Source organism: Hyla sarda, chromosome 6, assembly GCF_029499605.1.
Source record: "Hyla sarda isolate aHylSar1 chromosome 6, aHylSar1.hap1, whole genome shotgun sequence".
NCBI lineage: Eukaryota > Metazoa > Chordata > Amphibia > Anura > Hylidae > Hyla > Hyla sarda.
Window position 1 is genome coordinate 74891012 of NC_079194.1, and position 21181 is coordinate 74912192.

A 21181-nucleotide genomic window follows, 5' to 3' on the forward strand; every position below is an offset into this window, starting at 1 on the left:
TACTAAATAGGTCTTCTGAAAACCTGATAAGTTCTTAAAATACGTGTGCATGTGTCAGAAATAGTGGGGTAGGGGGTACTAATAAATAAATATCTACCATATTTTCCCATGTATTCCAGAGTGTGTTCTCTAGAGCATTTTTTTTTATCAAGGCTGCCCTGTAGTCTGCCTCCCCCTTTACATAGACAATTTGCTTAAATAGACTTATCTATCAGACATGTTATCTATCTTATAATACAGTTTAACAATAAATTAACATGCCAATGTAATACCTCTTGAATTATACCTTGATAGCTAATGTTATGTCAGCATATGCACAAAATCCTCCACCTTTGTCACTGGAGCAATGATGGAAGCCTCCACCTTTTAAAAAAAAATAAAAAAAATGCCAATAATTAGTGTAATGTAGATAACCAAAATGTTCACCAAACTGTGTCTCAAGGCGCTCAATAATTCTTATGTAGAGGTAAATATAGTTAACGTGCTTTATTCCGTCCAAATCACAAACACGTTTTTGGAGGAGACCTCATTCATCAGGTATAAGGACATGAATGAGCTCACATTATAGAGAATCCACATGTATATATACCCACATGTAATGGTGCCAATATATACTAAACACTCCTATACTGAAATTACAATCTATGTATGAATCACATAATGAAGCGCTGACATGTAAAAAACATGCAAATACAGACCTTTAAAGTGGTAATTCATTCATCATAAGTTATAAGAAGTAAGTGTATATACTTAGTTTACTTACACGGGCTCCATCATGATGAGGGAGGAAGCGGCATTCAGTTACCGGCAACATCACATCGTCTCCTATCTGGACAGCATAAAGAAGTAGTGGAAAGCAAGCTAGCACAGGCGCAGAGGCTCGCGTAACATTCCGGCATAGGACGCATGCGCATTGCGCTGATTATTATGCCCGTATCTGAGTGCCGCTATCCTGTAGGATGAGCCACTAGATGTGGATCGGGACATGCTCTGCTCACAGAGGGAAATATGTTATATCAACAAATATACCAAATTAGTTTTTTCCCCCTGTATTCTAAATAGTATAAGAGTATTCTGTATATTTGTTTATATAACATCTTTCCCTCTATGAGCAGAGCATGTCCCTATCCACATCTAGTGGATTGGAATTTCAGTATAGGAGTGTTTAGTATACATTGTCACCATTACCATGTGCGTAAATACACATGTGGATTCTCTATGATGTGAGCTCATTCATGTCCTTGTACCTGATGAAGGAGGTCTCCTCCAAAAACGTGTTTATGATTTGGACGAAATAAAGCAAGTTAATTATATTTACCTCTACATATGAATTACTGAGGGCCGATGAAGCTAATCTACAACAACACAGTTTGTCGAACATTTTGGTTATCTACATTGTCTCTGCCCCCTAACACGGTCGGTGTGGGGTATATCGTGTGTGTGACTCGGCGCTGCAATTTATAATATCGAAATGGTCTGATTGGTACTATACGGAGTTGTGGCTGCCCAACAACCCACTCAGGTGAGGGGCCATATCGGCTGTGTATGATATAGTTACAACTTGCTATACCTTATTACCTTATGAGGCGCTCTGCCTTTTTTTTTTTTTTTTTTTTTTATTATTACAAAATTTGTGTAATAGAAAATATCAACGCAAGCTGTAAAAATGCATAATAAACCATGTACCTGTATAGAATTCACCACATATATCCCTAATCCCTGTAATCAAAAGATACAGACCGGCCATGGTAGAGGTATTATTTTATATGGGACTGCTCTATAGCCACCACGGTCTTCATCGCTGGTATAGACAAATATATTCAACCCTTTTGTAATTGAGGCCCAGAATTTTTAATCTTGCGGAAACCAAAACCTTCATATTTTGCCCATAACAACCAATCACAGCTCAGCATTCATTTTACCAGGGTTCATTAAAGGGGTATTCCAGGATTTTTTATTTCATTTTACTGTTCTACAGAGGCTGTAACGTTAGTGTAGTTTATAATTAAGTGTCTGTACCTGTGTGTGACGGTGGTCTCGCAATGGTTCTGTGATTTTTCCCCAATGTTTATTTATAACAGGATACAAAATTAGTGTTGTCTCAGATTTTCCCAGGTTGCCGTGTGGCCTGAGAAATTACATCACTAGTCAGGTGATGAAAGGGAGCCTGTCTTTGCTTTAATGGGTGGAGCGGCCGATAGGTGGGAGGGAAATCATTCTGCTAAGAATTGTAGTTTTGCAACAGTTAGAGGCACCCTGGTTAGAAAACACTGGTCTATTGCATGGAAGGGAGCACAGGTGTGTTTCAATGGTTGGGGTGGCTGATGTGTGGGAGGGGAAAAAATTAACCTCACAAACAAGAAATCATGGGACTTGTAGTTGGAGGGAGGGAACTTCAACAGGAAATAGACATTTCCCAAAAAGATAGGCACACCAATATGGTTGACTCAGTAAAAAGCAGTTTAGATTCAAGGCAAGAACGGTTCCTTCCTGAGCATGTCCATTGCTGTCTGGTAGGTAAGTGCTAAAATCACCTTATGGTAGATAACCCCTTTAAGATATGAAAGCTGAGCTGTGATTGGTTGTTAAGGACAAAACTGGTTTGTTTTTCTTTTTTTTTTTACTTTTACCCATATATAACAAAAATTAAAAAGCAAAAGATGTGGAATAAGACATCTACACAAAAAATGTCCGTGTATCAGATGTTTATATAGGGTCAGGCACTGGGCTACTGATTTCAAATTCATCAAAATGTTAATTTTTTTCATGTAACACTTTAAGCAAACACTAATGAAGTCGACACATGTGCAACGTATGAAAATATGTGCACCATAGCCTAATTGTGAATGCTCAATCTCCTCCTTAGACAAGTAATGCATCACTATGAGCCAAATGGGTCAAAATTTGTTTTAGTGCCTTACTGGGGGCAAGAATAGTGTATACCGAGTTGACTACATGTGAAAGCATAAGGGCTCATGCATATTATGGATAATACGCTTGGAATTCCAATCAATGGGATTCTGCTGTTCTGTGCTGACTACATAAGTGGAACTTTTGATGCTGATCCGGATTCCACCGAAAAAAATTATTTTTTTCTAGGGAATCTGCCCAGAAAAACCCATTTGTCAATGGGACAATGAATTGTAGGGGTTCATTTCTGCTGCAAATTCTGCACAAAATTAACCCTGATTCTTGATTCTGGACGATGCAGATTCACTGACAGAACTCAGCAAGGAAATTCCTTAGATGGGCGCTGTCATTAAAATTATTTTTTTGCATATGATAGAGCAGGTAAAATAAATAAGATTTGTAATTTACTCTATGTAAAAAAAAAAAAAAAAAAACTTTTTATGGCGTTCTAAATCAGGCACTAGGGTCTCCCTTCTGGTCCAGACCGCATTTCGTCTTCTCAAAAGCACAGGACCCTGTACAGGACCCTGAAGAATCTCCTGCCCTCTACATAATTTCTGGATTTCAGTAGCTATTTCCCTTTTGCATTACCTGATATTGAAATTTTATTGTACTAGTTACCTGCCTATTAGTGTTTAAACCTCTTTTTGCGGTTGATTAGCTAATCAGATATAGTGACCTCTAGTGGCCCACAGAGGACCAAAGTTTAGAAGTTTCTACAATTTTCACAGTCAATTTTCATAAGAAGTGATCCCTGGAAATAAACTGGTCACAGGGTGTATGACTGCTTAGTTACTTGTAATCTGTGGAGGAAACTGCAAGTGTTAAATTCCTCTGCAGTGACACTACTGGGTTAATAAAGCAAAACATGTAGCCCATTAAAAATCAATGATCTTCCCATGTAATATACTAATTTGTAATGTATTCCAGATAGACTTCTGAATTAGGGATCACTTTCTATTAGCGCAAAATTTGCAGTGTATTTGAAAATCGTTTTTCTAACCCAGACAACTCATTTAACATCTAGGCAAGTATAAGGATATTGTAATAAAAAAATTCCCAGAAATATTAAAGACTAATCCCCATTTTATCCGGCAGGTAAAACAAGTGACTTCATGCACCATCATCTCGCAGACTTTGATTCTAAATCTTTGATGTTAGATAAATGACATAAAACTACAGATTTTAATCCCTTCTTTCTTTTACATACATGCATAGTCTTAAACTCCACATCACAGTAACATGTCAGTAAAGACTGAAGAACAATTATGAGGTTAATGCCATGTTACCAAGACCCAGAGTCTGTATTACTCTCATATACGGTTAAGTTTACATCACATTTGCGATCTAGGTTTCGCACATACATGGGCAAATCTAAGAAGACAGATTCATTATGTCCATAGAGTTACATCGGCATGGTAAGTATACCTTAAGAGAAAACAAAAAAAGTAATAGTATCTTACACTATGCTATTCAATGCAATGTATATAACAGTGGGATGAATGCCACTGTATGGCATCTGTTGGGGGCATCAGTTTAATGTACATATCAGCGAACACATACGAATGCCATAAATGTAACAGAAGCAGAGCCTGAGAAAGAAGCCAGTAAGTATATGACATCATGAGGTGGATAATCGATAACACATCTTATACTTGCCAACATTGATCGCCCATCCTCTTTCAATTGCCAGTTTTCCAGCCTGAAAGAGAAGTAAAGAAACGCTTGTAAGTTGTAAGTCGAAGTGTTTTAATATTATGTGAAGAGAATATATATATATATATATATATATATATATATGTCACTTCATCCTACTGTCCTATTCTTAGAAATTAGCATGTAGTTCTCCAATATATCCCTTTGGGGAAAACAAAGGTTACATTTTTGACTTATGATAAAACTGTTCTTTACAGTTCAGATACATTGGCATTCTGTCAAAATGGGATGTCAACATATCTGTGCACAGACGGGCAGGGGTCCCCATTGACTTTATTTGCCAAATGTTTATGTGTTTAAACTCAGGAGCTAAAGTGCAACAACCCACAGTTTAGGGTCCATATCTAAAGATGTGTGTGTTTGAAGAATGACCCCAAAGAAGTTGGTTGAGGTTGTCAAAGTAACATTGACATAAATGCCAGTACCTATGGTCTCCTAACAGCATATTCCAGAGCATTGCACTGCCTAGACCGGATTGTGCTCTATAGTGGATCCTGGTGCCATCTACCACACACACCCGACTGTCAACATTCTGCAGACCAGGCCACCATCCTCCATGGTCCAACCCTGATGCTCACATGCAAACTGAAGTCAAATTCAGCAGAGAACAGGAGTCAGCATGGGCACTTTGATTGGTCTGTAGCACCATACACAGGAAGCTGCAATGACAATTTGTGTTTTTTAACACCATGCTGTCATAGCCAGTAATAACGTTTTCAGTAATTCGAGCTACAGTAGCTCTTTTGTGAAAGTGGACCAGGTAGGCTAACATTTTTTTTTACATCAATGAGCCTCGAGTGCCCATGGCCCAAGTACTGGTTCACAAGTTGTCCCTCTTTGGATAACTGTAAGTAGATACTAACCACTGGACCGACACCCCACATGACTTGTCATTTTGGAGACCCAGTCATCTAGCTTAAAGATTTACCTTTCCTCAAAGGAGTTCAGATCCTTACACTTGCTTATTTTACATGCTCCAAAAATATCAACTTCAGGCACTGACTGTTTACCTGCTGACATACATTGCTCAAAAAAATAAAGGAAACACTTAAACAACACAATGTAGCTCCAAGTCAATGACACTTCTGTGAAATCACACTGTCCACTCAGGAAGCAACACTGATTGACAATCAATTTCACATGCTGTTGTGCAAATGGAACAGACAACAGGTGGAAATTATAGGCAATTAGCAAAACACCTCCAATAAAGGAGTGGTTCTTTATGTGGTGACCACAGACCTATGCTTCCTGGCTGATGTTTTGGTCACTTTTGAATGCTGGCGGTGCTTTCACTCTAGTGGTTGCATGAGACGGAGTCTACAACCCACACAAGTGGCTCAGGTAGTGCAGCTCATCCAGGATGGCACATCAATGCGAGCTGTGGCAAGAAGGTTTGCTGTGTCTGTCAGCGTAGTGTCCAGAGCATGGAGGCGCTACCAGGAGACAGGCCAGTACATCAGGAGATGTGGAGGAGGCCGTAGGAGGGCAACAACCGAGCAGCAGGACCGATACCTCCGACTTTGTGCAAGGAGGAGCACTGCCAGAGCACTGCAAAATAACCTACAGCAGGCCACAAATGTGCATGTGTCCACTCAAACGGTCATAAACAGACTCCATGAGGGTGGTATGAGGGCCCGACGTCCACAGGTGGAGGTTGTGCTTAAAGCCCAACACCGTGCAGGACGTTTGGCATTTGCATTTGCCAGAGTACACCAAGATTGGCAAATTCACCACTGGTGCCCTGTGCTCTTCACAGGTGAAAGCAGGTTCACACTGAGCCCATGTGACAGACGTGACAGAGTCTGGAGATGCCGTGGAGAACGTTCTGCTGCCGGCAACATCCTCCAGCATGAGTGGTTTGGCGGTGGGTCAGTAATGGTGTGGGGTGCATTTCTTTGGGGGGCCGCACAGCTCTCCATGTGCTTGCCAGAGGTAGCCTGACTGCCATTAGGTACCGAGATAAGATCCTCAGACCCCTTGTGAGACCATATGCTATGCTAGTGTGGTTAGCCCTGGGTTCCTCCTAATGCAAGACAATGCTAGACCTCATGCTGCTGGAGTGTGTCAGCAGTTCCTGCAAGAGGAAGGCATTGATACTATGGACTGGCCCACCCGTTCCCCAGACCTGAATCCGATTGAGCACATCTGGGACATCATCTCGCTCCATCCAACACAGACTGTCTAGGAGTTGGCAGATGCTTTTAGTCCAGGTCTGGGAGGCAAGCGTGGCCATAGCTATAACTATTTTATGGATATTATTCAGTATAATTTTGTGTGGTTGACCCAACAGTTTGGACAAATCTGTGCTGATGTTGTTATTGTACTGGTACTGCTGTTTAGTGACACCACTGTATGTGCATTACAGTGGAGAATAAATATATTTGCTAAAATACACCAATGTTTAAATACCATATGCCCCTATTGTGAGGCAAACTGCCACTACGAAGAATATGAGAATAATATGGAATAATGCTTAAATGGTAACTCTCATTAAAACAAATTTTTGCTATTGCACTCCTTATGGTAAATAAAACATATTTCTAATATACTTTGTTTAAAAATATTTAAGTTTTCTATGTTTTATTTGTGCATAAAAAAGCTCAAGAGCACATTTTCCCCCATCTCATACACAGACTTTGGACCGAAGCCCAAACACAGGAAGTGCAGTCTAGAGTGCTGAGGGGTGTGTGTCCAACCAACAGCATATGGCAGCTAAGTGCGAGAGGAGCTATGATTGGATGAGGCTGGACACACCCTCAGCACTCCAGGCTGCACTTCCTGTGTTTGGGCTTCACATTAGTTTTAATGAGAGTGACCATTTAAGTCATATTACCTTTAGCAGCTTCTGTACGGACAAAAAAAATGTTGTCTTTACTTTTTAAAGAGGTTATCAAGAAGCTGAGGGGAGGGGGGATAGGTATTGGGCTTGCTATAAAATTAAGGTTGGGTTTGGAGGTGAAACAGGGTTAATAATGAGTAGCGATTATTATTTGGTAGCCATTATTGTGGCTCCCAAAAGCTGGTTAGTTGCCTACTCTGTATACATAGCACTGCATCAAGACATTAAGAAGATTGTATCGTCAACGTACCTTGACAGCAGCTCAGTCATTTTAGTCTAAATATTACCAGGTTAAGTGATAAATAGTCTTTTTTCCTTGTTCACATACCATTATGGTGCCTCCTGTCTGTGTTCTCAGTGGTTTCAATACTCTCCTTTGAACTAAGAAGTTGGGAAGCAGGAACAGTGGTGGGATCTCAGTTATGGTGGCAACTACAAAGGACCACTGTAAGACATGAACATTGCAGTGAGGAATTTATTTACAAGACAATTACAAAAGATAATTTTGCTCTTAGACTGAGTTGACCAATAATGTATGGCCAATAATAAAGTTAATCATTAACTTTAAACTTAGAAAATATCTGAAATAAAAATAGGTCAGATCCCTACTCTATTTGTAATATTCATTGGTTAAAAAATGTGTACATTTTTTGGGGTGAAAAAATGCTGTCTTGTCCCTGCAACTAATGCCTGTGTGTCTCAGTGTGGAGACAAAATACAGGAAGTGAGGTCTAGACAAGCAGGGCACTGTGCAGGCTCCTGGCTTATCAATCATCCCGCTGTGTGAGCCGTGAGCATGTCACAGAGCCAGGGACGGACTGACTGACCAGCCGGTCTGATCGGACGTTGTCTGAGGGCCTGGCCGGGTACAGGGCTTACCACTGCCGCCTCTCCTGGGGATAGCGTTACACACACATACAAGAGAAGGCGTCCCCTCTGTGTCGCATCTGCGTCTACACAGAGGAGACGTGACCTCTGCCCCCACGCAGCGCAGGCGCCGATGACATCACTCATCAGCGCCTTCACTGTGGAGGAAGGAAGATGCGGGCACCTGCTGCTCTCCGTAGAAGAAGATCGCTGCGTGGGACATCAGGTGAGCATAATTTTTTTTTTTTTTTTTCAACCTGGGAAGGGGGGAAAACTCTGCTGCCTACACCTACTGTGGGGGAATCCTGCTGCCTACATCTACTGTGGGGGGGGACCCTGCTGCCTACACCTACTGTGGGGAGGACCCTGCTGCCTACACCCACTGTGGGGGCACCCTGCTGCCTACACCCACTGTGGGGGAACTCTGCTGCATACACCCACTGTGGGGGAACTCTGCCATCCTCACCGACTATGGGGGAACTCTCCTGCCTATACCTAATGTGAAGGAACTCTGCACCCTACACCTAATGTGAGGGACTATCTACTATGTTCCTGCCTAGCTAATAAGGGGATAAACTACCAAACTAATAGGAGGACTACCTACTAATTACATAGGTTTTCATAGTGCCCCTCCCAAAACTAGACTGTGGATCTGCCACTGGGTGGAGGGGGTGCTGGCTACCTACTTGACTAACTCCCTGGCTACCTAACTTTGTACCTGGATGCCTAACTACTTACCTACATATCTTGCTACCTACCTACATACCTGGCTACCTAACTATGTACATACCTGGCCTTCATACATGGCTGCCTAACTACCTAGCTAGCAACCTACCTACCTGGCTAGTCACCTGCCTTCATATCTGACTTCCTGATCTACCTACCTACTTAACAACTTACCTGGCTCCCTACCTACCTGCCCTTTTACTGTGCAGGACACCAAGGAGGGCATTATTACAGTTTGTGGGCTTATAGATGGAAAGATTGTGTAGAGGAGGGGACAGCACTGGAAACATGTTTAAAATGCTTGTCCTGCAGATGGTAAGAGATTGACATTGTGGCCTGATCTGGATGGAGAAGAAAAGGAAAGAGGATGCTACCAATCAGAAAATACATAACTGTGAGTCCCTTGATGTAACTGTAATCACTTATATGGTATACACATCCTATGTACATCTGATATCTACTGCCATATGGTCCTGTATATAATCACATATTGTATACAAATCTCTTTACAGCTGGTATCTACTGCCATATGGTCCTGTATATAATCACTTATATTGTATACAGATCCTGCATAGTATACTGATCTGTGTTTAGTGGTTTTATTCAGTACAGTATGTCGGTATTCTGCAGTACTTGTGTGGGGGTATATCTTTACTCCTTGTATACTGGTGTTATTGGTCATGGAAAATTATTTTACCAACCTTAAAGTGTTTCTTATATATAAAATTTTGTTTATTTTGTGTGCTGGTGTAGGGATTTGGGACCAGCAGCAGAGCATCGCAGGGGGCCTTTGCTTTTTTTGGTCCGGGGGCACTAATTGTTGTCCGTCCGCCCCTGCACAGAGCTTCACTGCACAGTGCCCTCCTTGTCCTCAGTGCCCACAGCCCTTCTTGTCCTCAGTGCCCACAGCCCTTCTTGTCCCCAGTGCACAGAGCCCTTCTTGTCCCCAGTGCACAGAGCCCTTCTTGTCCCCAGTGCACAGAGCCCTTCTTGTCCCCAGTGCACAGAGCCCTTCTTCTCCCCAGTGCACAGAGCCCTGCTTGTCCCCAGTGCACAGAGCCCTTCTTGTCCCCAGTGCACAGAGCCCTTCTTCTCCCCAGTGCACAGAGCCCTGCTTGTCCCCAGTGCACAGAGCCCTGCTTGTCCCCAGTATTTTGTCTCTGTACAGAGACACACAGGGAATAGCTGCAGAGACAAGACGGGATGTTTCACCCAAAAAATACACAATTTCAACCAATGTATATAACAAGTACACATATAATGTTATCATCTGCATTACATAGAAAGTTTTAACTTTTTTATAGTTTGTAAACCAAGTCCAAGGAGAAAGTTAACGTCCTGAATTGAGGTGCATGTTACTTGGCATGTTCACACGAGGGGTATATTCTGTGGATTTTCCCATCAAATCCACAGGTATATTGCAAAATGGTATGAATTTGATGCTACAGGTTTTGATTCAGATTCTAAAAAAAATAAATAAAAAGATGGGTTAAAATCCACAGATAATCTGCAAAAATCTATTTAATTAAGATTTTCCAATTAAAGTCTAAAACCAATTGATTTCCACATTGTGTAAATGAAATTTTCTTTTTTTTGGTACTGTAATAGGCCTGAAAATTCAGTTTTAAAAGTCAATAGTATAGCTGCCCCATGTGAACACGCACAAAGCAAATATCTCTTCCATTTACTTAGAAACACTGACAGTGCTTAGTTACATGCACTTGTAGTGACTACGGTGTGAATACAAGGCTGTGGTGACACTAATGGTTAGGGAGTAAGATAAAGTTTGTGAAACCAGGACACTGTTAACCTCCACGGTCCTAAAATGAGATGGCTTCTCCTGGGCCAGGCGCCGGGTAATGAATACACCGATGCAAGATTACGGATAACTATGTTTACTGTCGCTGAACTGACTGAATCTGTAACAATACATGCTTTAGTGCTGAGGGATGTGAACCCGGGAGCCTGTCGTTTTACTGGGAGGTGTAGTTGCTGTTGCTGCAGCTTTCAGATTATTAGCAGCCCATGCTGACTTGAGAGATTTAATTTGACTGACAACGTGATTTTCCCCAAGATCTTTGGTTACCGCCAGTCTCTCTCTTTCTCTTTTTTTCTCTTTTTCTTTCCTAACTGCAACTCTAGACTAGAACTCATACCTAGACTGGACAGCTCCTCCACCCCCTACACTACATAAGGGCCAGGTTTGGGGGTCCCCCATTGGGCCTCAGGGTCAACTGGTCACTCAGCCACAATCCTTTAAATGGTACAGTGCATTAATTAGTACATAACATAATACAAAAAGTTATCACAGAATAACAGACACTGGAGCAGTGGGCCCAACACAGAAACAGCAGGGATGGCCAAGGCAATCTTTAGCCCACAGGACAGCCTTTGGTTCTGGGACACCAGACACTTCCCCCATCCACTCAAGGTATAAGCAATTCCAAAGAGTCTGTGGTTACCACGTCTACTATCATCCAGTGTAAGCTTACTTGCATGTTTTGCATACAGCACCTGATTTTGCAATCAAGTATTATCCTGTTAGGTGCGGTCGCATATAGTAGACCTATATATATATTTTTTTTACAGAGAACCCCCCCCAAAAAAAAAAAAAACATGTAAGAAGGGGGTACATAGAAACATAAATGGGAACCATGTGTGTGATTTACATAATCTATAAATATAAAATACATTACCTTTAATTTATTTAAGTAGCCTCTAGTATGTACAACCAGGAGATCCTCTTCTTTTGCTTCCTTAGCAGGCACAATAGTGTCATCTGTGATTAGCTTCTCATCTAAAAGGGAAAATGGATCACTTGGTATTGATGGACAAAACAATTGACTTAAGTGCATCAACTAAAAGAGGGCATACATTTTTCAGCATGGTCAAATGTTTAAGTGTTGTCTACAAGGAATGGAGGGGTCAGCTGCTTTGGTGTTGGCTTAACTAAAAAAAAAAAGGGTCTGGTGGCAAAAATCCAGTACAGCATACCCATCATATGTCAGTGGAGAGTCAGGAGACCGCCATATACCGTATACATTCATCTTAACCAGGCAATTGGGTGGTATAAGGTCTATGGGCACCTTAAGAGATCTTCAACTAGAATGGTCAACCAGCTCCATTTACTAGTTGCCAAACCATCTCTAATGTCCCCTCTCTGTCCTATAATGACATTATAATTACATGTTATTATATATATATATATAAATGAATGCATACATTAACATGGATAAATACTAATGATGTATGTATATGTACAGAAATTTGTAAAGATATACCTTTAAGTTGTTGTTTGTTTGTTTTTTGTTTTGTTTTTGTTTTTCATTTAAAATGCTGCAAAATTCTACATTTATTTTACAATATATTGTAATAAGAGTCACAGCTAAGTTGTTTATTTCTGTTTGATTAAAAATTACAAATCTTTGGCTTTCTTTTTACATCTCTCTTATACTTGTCCCTGCTTGATTGTGAGCTGTACATACAAATTAGACACAGGGCTTGGCTTACAGCTGACTGTCAATCAAACAGGGACAGGGAGGAGGAGTGAGGAGGAGTTTCAGTTCTCAGTACTTCGGGGGATTGGGAACACCTCTTTGACACTGTTGACAGAGAATAAAAACATTTCTTTAGGTTACTGAAGCACAGAAAGAGATATGAAAGATATCATGTGTCTCCTTGTCCTCACAGCTATCCAACAGTGTCAGCAGTTTGGAACATGAATTGTAGTTGACAGATTCCCTTTAAAGTAACATTACGCAGCTTTCTGACATTTATGGCATATCCTTAGGCAAAACGTGATGTCTATTGGAACAGCTCACATTTTCTGTAGCTACAACTTACTAAATCAACCAGAATTGACACTGCAGATGCCGCCTCTCCTCACGAGGTGAGGGTCAGAAGACTATCACCCTTCAGTCAATAATGGGAACCTGTCATGTTAAACACCTAATATGATCTGCCAGCAGCATGTTATAGAGCAGGGGAGCTGAGCAGAGTTTTGTTGTATTTTAGATGTTTAAATCTCTACTTATTCTTGACTTAGGAGTCATATCAATGATCAGCAGTCACCTCTGAAGCTGTAAATCACTAAGTAGGACCGCCCACCGGACTCCTAAGCCGAGGACAAGCATAGATTTAAATATATAGATCACAAGTCACACTTCATTTTTCCCCAGCTAGATCTACAGTTTACATCATAATGATTGCTTTTCCTGCTCTATAACTTGCTGCTGGCAGGTCAGATGGTATTTTATTGTTGACCGATTGATACAAAGTGATTTTATTTTTTTTAACCGGTAATTTTTATTAAAATAAGTAAGAAGAAAAAAAGACCTTTAAGAAAGTTGACAATTTTCCCCCATTTGCTAGAGTCAAAGGGATGAAGCTTCTCTAGTCCAATAAAGGTGATGTTATAATCAGTAGAGTATACAATCGGCCAGAGACTTGCGGGGATGTCTTGGTACAGTTTAGTTTCATGAGGCCTAAAAAAGATACACAAACATTACATAATCAGCCAGCCATAAATGAATTATGCAGCCTGAACCACAGGCAGGATGAAATTAGCACATTTTTCACTGATTAGAGCCAGATACTGAACCATTCTACCGGTAATCTGTTTCTGTTTTGTCATTGTAATTATTTTATTTTGTACGTTATTATGGGGGCACCTACTGTATGTTGCCTGAGCTGTTATAAGCATTGAGATAAATGCTTTGCAGCAAACCCCAAGGACAAAGGCAACAATAAACTGGAGACGTCCTATCGACATAAATGGGAAAAGTTTCTAGACATGCTCTGTGACCTTTGCAGAGGTCATTCCACAACGAGAGGGAGACTGAGCTTTAAATATCATTTGTTGGGCTATATACCCACTGGTGTCACATTTCACTCTACTCTTTCCTATGATAAGTGACCTGTACATTTCAGGAAGTCTCAGCTTAGTTTTAGGCTTAGTGGTCAGAATGAAAACTGTAATATTTCAGGATTATTTTAAAATACAGATAATAAAATGGAAATTTAGAGACAAAACACCACAAATATGGTTGCTATCCTATCCCAACCTAGTAGAGAATGCACCATGTGAATTAGAGCCATAACTGCACCCACAGGGTTCTAAGGCTTTACCATGCCTTCACAAGTTTTCAGTTTTAAACAGTACTTTTATATCAGATTTTGTACGGAAGTGGAAAGCTCCATCTGTTGCCATATTGTGGAGCTATTCACTATACCTCTAAGGGTATGTGCAGTATTTTGCTGCATATTTGCTGCTGTGTGTCTTTCTACCCATTAAAGTCAATGGGTAGCAAAATCTGCTGCAGAAAAAACAAAACAATACATGGCACGTGTGACCGTAACCTAAGGGTACATTCACACCTACAGGACCTGCTAAAGATTTGATGTTGCAGATACAATTACAGATATTTGGTAGATCTATACGTGATGTCATTGCAAATTGCAATGCAACATAATCATGTGTTCACACAGCAGAATGTCCGACTGGAAAATCCAAGTGAAAATTCTCCAGACAGTGGGTACCGGCAGAACATGGCGGCGCTAGGACCACTCGGAAATGCAACTTCTCAATAGATGGCAATGCCTTTCTGAGCAGATTTCACATAGTGAATAGACAAGTCTATTCTTTCTGCGGACACTGGAATCAGGGAAGTTCCACCATGTGCACAGTGCAGAAGATATCTATTAAATTAATGGGACTCTGAGTGGAATATTCCCATGCAATTCCACTCAGAAATTCCATCGCATGAACATAGCCTATAAAGCTATGTTCCCATGGTGGAATGTCCGCTGGAAAATTTTCGAAGGACATTCCACATACAATGGATTCCAGCAGAATATGACGGTGCTAGGACTGAACGGAAATACGCCACATCTGCATTTCCAAGTGGATTCCGCAAAAAAACTGACATGTCGGAATCGAGATTACCGCAACAGATGTTTCCGCTGTGTGCACAGTGCAGCAGAATCCTATTGAAAACAACTGGACTTTGCTGCAATGGAATTTCCAAGGAGAATTTTTCTGCCTGATTCTGCTTTGAAATTCCGCCATGTGAATAAGGCTCTGTGCGCAAAAGGCCAAAACCGATCTCCTGGAAGTAAATTAGCTTCCACTGTAGAGTTTTTCCTTGGTCTGAGCTTTACTAAGGCTGGGTTCTCGCTAAGTATACCCAGTCCATTGGTTGTGTGGGTTGTTGGCATTATTTTGAAAAGGGATGTTGGCGTATACCGCAACTTACTGGCAGAGGGTCAATTCATTTTAAAATGTGATCAACTACTGACCATGTTCTGGCCATTAAACTGAATGGACCAGCTGCCAATACACTGCAATATATGTCGACATCCCTTTTTGAAAAGATACCAATGCATACCACCAATGGACCAGGTAAAGGCAATGTAACCCCCAGTCGAATTGTATCTGTAACTGAACAAACAAATTGCAGTAAGGCTGTGTTCACATGTTCAGGTTTTTTACTTGCAATTATTGAAAAACAAAGCCAGGAATAGATCTTAAATTGAGGATGCGTATAAAGAAAATACAGAGGCTTTTTTTTTTTTTTTTGTATTTTTTTTTTTTTCAAACCCATTTCTGGCTTTCTTTTTGATAGTTGCAAGTATTTAAATTATTCCTGTTGAAGTATATCCTCTGATTATTAGCTTTAGAATAGGGTCTTATAAAGACACCCCCTTTTAAAATGTTCTGTTAAAGCCGTGTTTCCCATTCAGGGTGCATCAATCTGTAGCAAAACTACAATTCCCAGCATGCTGGGAGTTGTAGTTTTGCAGGTGCCCATGGCACCCTAATTGTGAGACACTATGTTAAAGGGGTACTCCGCCCCTGGCATCTTATCCCCTATCCAAAGGATAGGGGATAAGATGTTAGATCGCCGCGGTCCCGCTGCTGGGGACCCGGGAATCGCCGCTGCGGCACCCCGCCATCATTACTGAACAGAGCGAGTTCGCTCTGTGCGTAATGACGGGCGATACAGGGGCCGGAGCAGCGTGACATCATGGCTCCGCCCCTCATGACATCACGGCCCGTCCCCTTAATGCAAGTCTATGGCAGGGGGCGTGACACCGCCACGCCCCCTCCCATAGACTTGTATTGACGGGGCGGGCCGTGGTGTCATGAGGGGCGGAGCCGTGACATAACGATGCTCCGGCCCCTGTATTGCCCGTCATTACGTGCAGAGCGAACTTTGGATAGGGGATAAGATTGTCTAGGGGCGGAGTACCCCTTTAAAAGGGTATTCCAGGAAAAAAACTTTCTTTTTTATTTTTTTTTATATCAACTGGCTCCAGAAAGTTAAACAGATTTGTAAATTACTTCTATTAAAAAATCTTAATCCTTTCAATAATTATAAGCTGCTGAAGTTGAGTTGTAGTTTTCTGTTTAGCAACAGTGCTCTCTGCTGACATCACTGCTTGTCTCAGGAACTGCAGAGAGTAGAATAGGTTTGCTATGGGGCTTTGCTTCTAAACCGGGCGGTTCCCGAGACAGGTGTCATCAGAGAGCACTTAGACAGAAAAGAACAACTCGACTTCAGAAGCTCATAAGTACTGAAAGGATGACGATTTACAAATCTGTTTAACTTTCTGGAGCCAGTTGATATATAAAAAAAAGTTTTTTCCTGGATAACCCCTTTAAGGTATACTAAAATAAATCTGCTGCATGTGATGCATCCAGCTGTTGCAAAACTACAACTCCCAGCATGTCCGGACGGCCAAAGGCTGTCCGGGCATGCTGGGAGTTGTAGTTTTGCAAGTGCCCAAGGCCCCCTGATTGGGAAACACTATGTTAAGGTATACTGAAATAAATCTGCTTCATTTGAATTCTCGCATATCGTAACAGGCAGATCACAGTCCACCTTTATATACTGTGACATAAAGCGCCTGCCTCTGTCTGCCGTGAATAACTACGGCTCTCAATAGACTATAGTTCCTTTCTTTCTGTCTAGAAGATTGTGTCTTTATACATAATGCTGGAGGGCGGTATGCGTTTTCTATTCCTGTCCTCCATTATATCCCATCCCCTTCCTATATAGCATGTCCTAATGCTTGTATTTACTGACAACAGCGGCCGCCTTCCTGTCAACACAAGCGACAACAACCACTACCTTCCTGTCTATATGCTGATCACCCAGCAACCTTCTGTATACAAATCCCAGCAATCTGCATACGTCTGCCTCTGCACTGAGGGCCCAGCAATCTGCACACAACTATCTTCCATTGTATACAGATCCCCCACAACCTCCGTACAGCTGCGGGCCTCCTATTTATACCCAGCAGGCCTGCTCCCTCCCATCCTGCCTATATGCTGTGCAGCCTGCAGCCTGAGTGCCCCTTCCTGCTGCCTACAGATGCACTGACAGGCCGCCTGCTGCCCCCTCTCTGAGTACTCACATGTTTCCTTCCGTAGGGTTGGGTTACTTCTCCAGCACATGACGTCAGGTAGAAGGCTGGGCTATGCACTTGTCACTGTGACGTCACCAAGACCGGTTACACATAAGCCCAAGGCCATTACTGACAATTTCTAGTATTTGATGTAGCAAATGATTTTAACTGCTGAGTGACAGCTGCACTCCGCAAGATTACCCGCAGCTTAGTGTATTGCTTTGACTGCAGCTCGATGCTTAACCCCTTAAGGACATAGGGGGAGATTTATTAAAACCTGTCCAGAGGAAAAGTTGCTGAGTTGCACATAGCAACCAATCAGATCGCTTCTTTCTTTGTTAAGGCCTTGTTAAGAATGAAAGAAGCGATTTGATTGGTCAGGTTTTGATAAATCTCCCCCATAGACTGCTTACATTAGTTGCATTTTTGTCTTTTAACCCCTTAAGGACCAAGCCCATTTTGACATTAACCCCTTAAAGGGGTACGCCGCCCCTGGCATCTTATCCCCTATCCAAAGGATAGGGGATAAGATGTTAGATCGCCGTGGTCCCGCTTCTGGGGACCCCGGGGATCGCCGCTGCGGCACCCCGCCATCATTACTGCACATAGCGAGTTTGCTCTGTGCATAATGACGGGCGATACAGGGGCCGCAGCAGCGCACCTCATGACATCACGCCCCCTCCCATAGACTTGTATTTACGGGGCGGGCTGTGACGTCACGAGGGGCGGAGCCGTGACGTAACGATGCTCCGGCCCCTGTATTGCCCGTCATTACGTGAAGAGCAATCTCTCTCTGCGCAGTAATGATAGCGGGGTGCTGCAACGGAGGGGCGGAGTACCCCTTTAAGGACCTCAGGCGTATGGATATGCCCTGGCTTTCTGGTACTTAAGGGCCCAGGACGTATCCATACACCCGTGGGAATTTCTGTCCCCGCCGCGCGGGGATCGGACCGGGGTGCCTGCTGATATAGATCAGCAGGCACCCCGCGCAAATGCCCAGGGGGGTCATCAGACCCCCCCCCCCCATGTCGGCGATCGGCGCAAATCACAAGTGAATTCACACTTGCGATTTGCGCCGATCCAGGTCTATGGTCACCCGATGAACCAGAATAGAAGGGGATCGCGGGTGTCCATGACACCCACGATCCCCCTGAAGCGATAGGAGTGAGGTGGCAGGGGTGTCACCCCTCCTATCCCTGTTATTGGTCATCAAGACGCGATGACAAATAGCAGATCAGGGGCGGGGGGGCTTTACTTTCGGTTTCCCCGTCCTGCCAACCCACAATAGGCGGGGCAGAACGGGGAAATGACACAGGACGGGCGCCGAAGTCCACTCACCCATCGGCGACGGCAGCGGGTGGCGATCGGCGGCGGCAGCGGGAGACTATCGACGGAAGAAGAGGACGGCGACGCAGCTCTGTGGATCCTACGGAAGCCGGTGAGTTGCTTAGCAACATCTGGAGGGCTACAGTCTGAGACCATTATAGAGGGGTCTCTAAACTGTAGCCCTCCAGATATTGCAAAACTACAACTCCCAGCATGCCCAGAGAGCTGTTTAGGCATGCTGGGATTTGCAGTTTTGCAACAGCTGGAGAGCTACAGTTTGAGACCACTGCACAATGATCTCTATAGTGTCGCTCTCCAGATCTTGCAAAACTACAACTCCTAGCATGCCCACATAGCAAACAGCTGTCTCGGCATTCTGGGATTTGCAGTTTTGCAACATCTGGAGGTCCACAGTTTGGAGATCACTGTGCAGTGGTCTCTAAACTATAGCTCTCCAGATGTTGCAAAACTGCAAATCCCAGCATGCCCAAACAGCAAACAGCTGTCTCGGCATGCTGGGAGTTGTAGTTGTGTACCTCCAGCTGTTGCATAACTACATCCCCCAGCATGCCCTTCGGCGATCAGTACATGCTGGGAGTTGTAGTTATGCAACACCTCGAGGAACACTGGTTGGAAAATACTGAGTTAGGTAACTGAAGGTTTTCCAACCAGTGTGCCTCCAGCTGTTGCAAAAGTACAACTCCCAACATGCACGGTCTGTCAGTACATGCTGAGAGTTGTAGTTTTGAAACAGCTGGAGGTTTGCCCTCCATGTGAACGTACGTCCGGGTACATTCACACGGGCAGGTTTACAGTTAGTTTTCTGCTTCAAGTTTGGGCTGCGGCAAATTTTTCGCTGCGATACACATATTTGGCCATACCGCCCAGCTCTAGTCCTCGCCCATCCTTGTAACATCAGGCAGTTGCTGTTTGGTTGGTATCTGGCTGAGAATAAAAATACGAGGAACCCTATGCGTTTTTTTAAAATAAATAAATAAATAAAATAGAATAAAACAGAACGGGAGCGGACTCATGACGTACCGGTATGTCATGGGTCCTTAAGGGGTTAGAAATCAGACAATGTGACTTTATGGATTTTTTTTTCTCATTCTGTCTCTCATAGTTGAGGTATACCTATAATGAAAATTACAGGCCTCTCATCTTTTTAACCACTTAAGGACTAAGGACGTACCGGTATGTCCTGAGTCCTTTCCCTTTCTATAACGAGGGGCCACGACGTGGCCCGGCGTCATAGCGGGTCGGGCCAGGACCCGTGGCTAATAGCGGGCGGCAATGATCGCGGTGCCCCGTGCTATTAACCCTTTAGACGCGGCGTTCAAAGTTGAACGCCGCGTCTAAAGTGAAAGTAAATCACTGCCGGTTAGCTCAGGGGGCTGTTCGGGATGTCCGCGACGAAATCGCGGCATCCCGAACAGCTGTGGGACACAAGGAGGGTCTCCTACCTTGCCTCCTGGTGTCCGATCGCCGAATGACTGCTCAGTGCCTGAGATCCAGGCATGAGCAGTCAAGCGGCAGAATCATTGATCACTGGTTTCCTATGAGAAACCAGTGATCAATGTAAAAGATCAGTGTGTGCAGTGTTATAGGTCCCTATGGGACCTATAACATTGCAAAAAAAAAAAAAGTGAATAAAGATCATTTAACACCTCCACTAATAAAAGTTTGAATCGCCCCCCTTTTCCCATTTAAAAAAAAAAGTGTAAATAACATATGTGGTATCGCCGCGTGCGGAAATGTCCGGATTTTAAAAATATATCATTAATTAAACCGCACAATCAATGGCGTACGCACAAAAAAATTCCAAAGTCCAAAATAGTGTCTTTTTGGTCACTTTTTATATCATGAAAAAATGAATAAAAAGCGATCAACAAGTCCGATCAATACAAAAATGGTACCGCTAAAATCTTCAGATCACGGCGCAAAAAATTAGCCCTCATACCGCCCCATACGCGCAAAAATAAAAAAGTTATAGGGGTCAGAAGATGACATTTTTAAACGTAAACATTTAAGAAGTCCGACAAAATCAAACCTATATAAGTAGGGTATCATTTTAATTGTATGGACCTACAGAATAAAGAGTGTCATTTCTATCAAAAAATGTACTGCGTAGAAACAGAAGCCCCCAAAGTTACAAATTCTTTTTTTTTCAATTTTGTCTCACAATGATTTTTTTTTTCCGTTTCGCCGTAGATTTTTGGGTAAAATGACTGATATCATTACAAAGTAGAATTGGTGGCACAGAAGATAAGCCATCATAAGGATTTTTAGGTGCCAAATTGAAAGAGTTAGGATTTTTTTTAAGGTAAGGAGGAATAAATGAATGAAATGAATGAAAAAAAACCCGGTCCTTAAGAGGTTAAAGGAGTA

The 21181-nt window shown here is 42.6% G+C and overlaps 1 protein-coding gene across 3 annotated transcripts in view; it reads right to left on the reverse strand.

The window, feature by feature from the left end:
• Positions 1 to 21181, reverse strand: part of LOC130275786 (histone deacetylase 11-like) — a 34786-nt gene that overhangs the window by 11814 nt on the left and 1791 nt on the right. For 2 of the 3 annotated variants that reach the window (XM_056524195.1, XM_056524194.1), the window contains exons 2-6: positions 13394 to 13542; positions 11755 to 11855; positions 7794 to 7910; positions 4570 to 4612; positions 287 to 363 (exon numbers count right to left, since the gene is read on the reverse strand). In XM_056524195.1, the coding sequence (XP_056380170.1) occupies positions 287 to 363; positions 4570 to 4612; positions 7794 to 7910; positions 11755 to 11855; positions 13394 to 13542 (487 nt within the window). Of the gene's footprint in view, positions 1 to 286; positions 364 to 4569; positions 4613 to 7793; positions 7911 to 11754; positions 11856 to 13393; positions 13543 to 17476; positions 17830 to 21181 lie in introns of those variants that run through there. The other variant, XM_056524196.1, reaches the window with a different exon arrangement.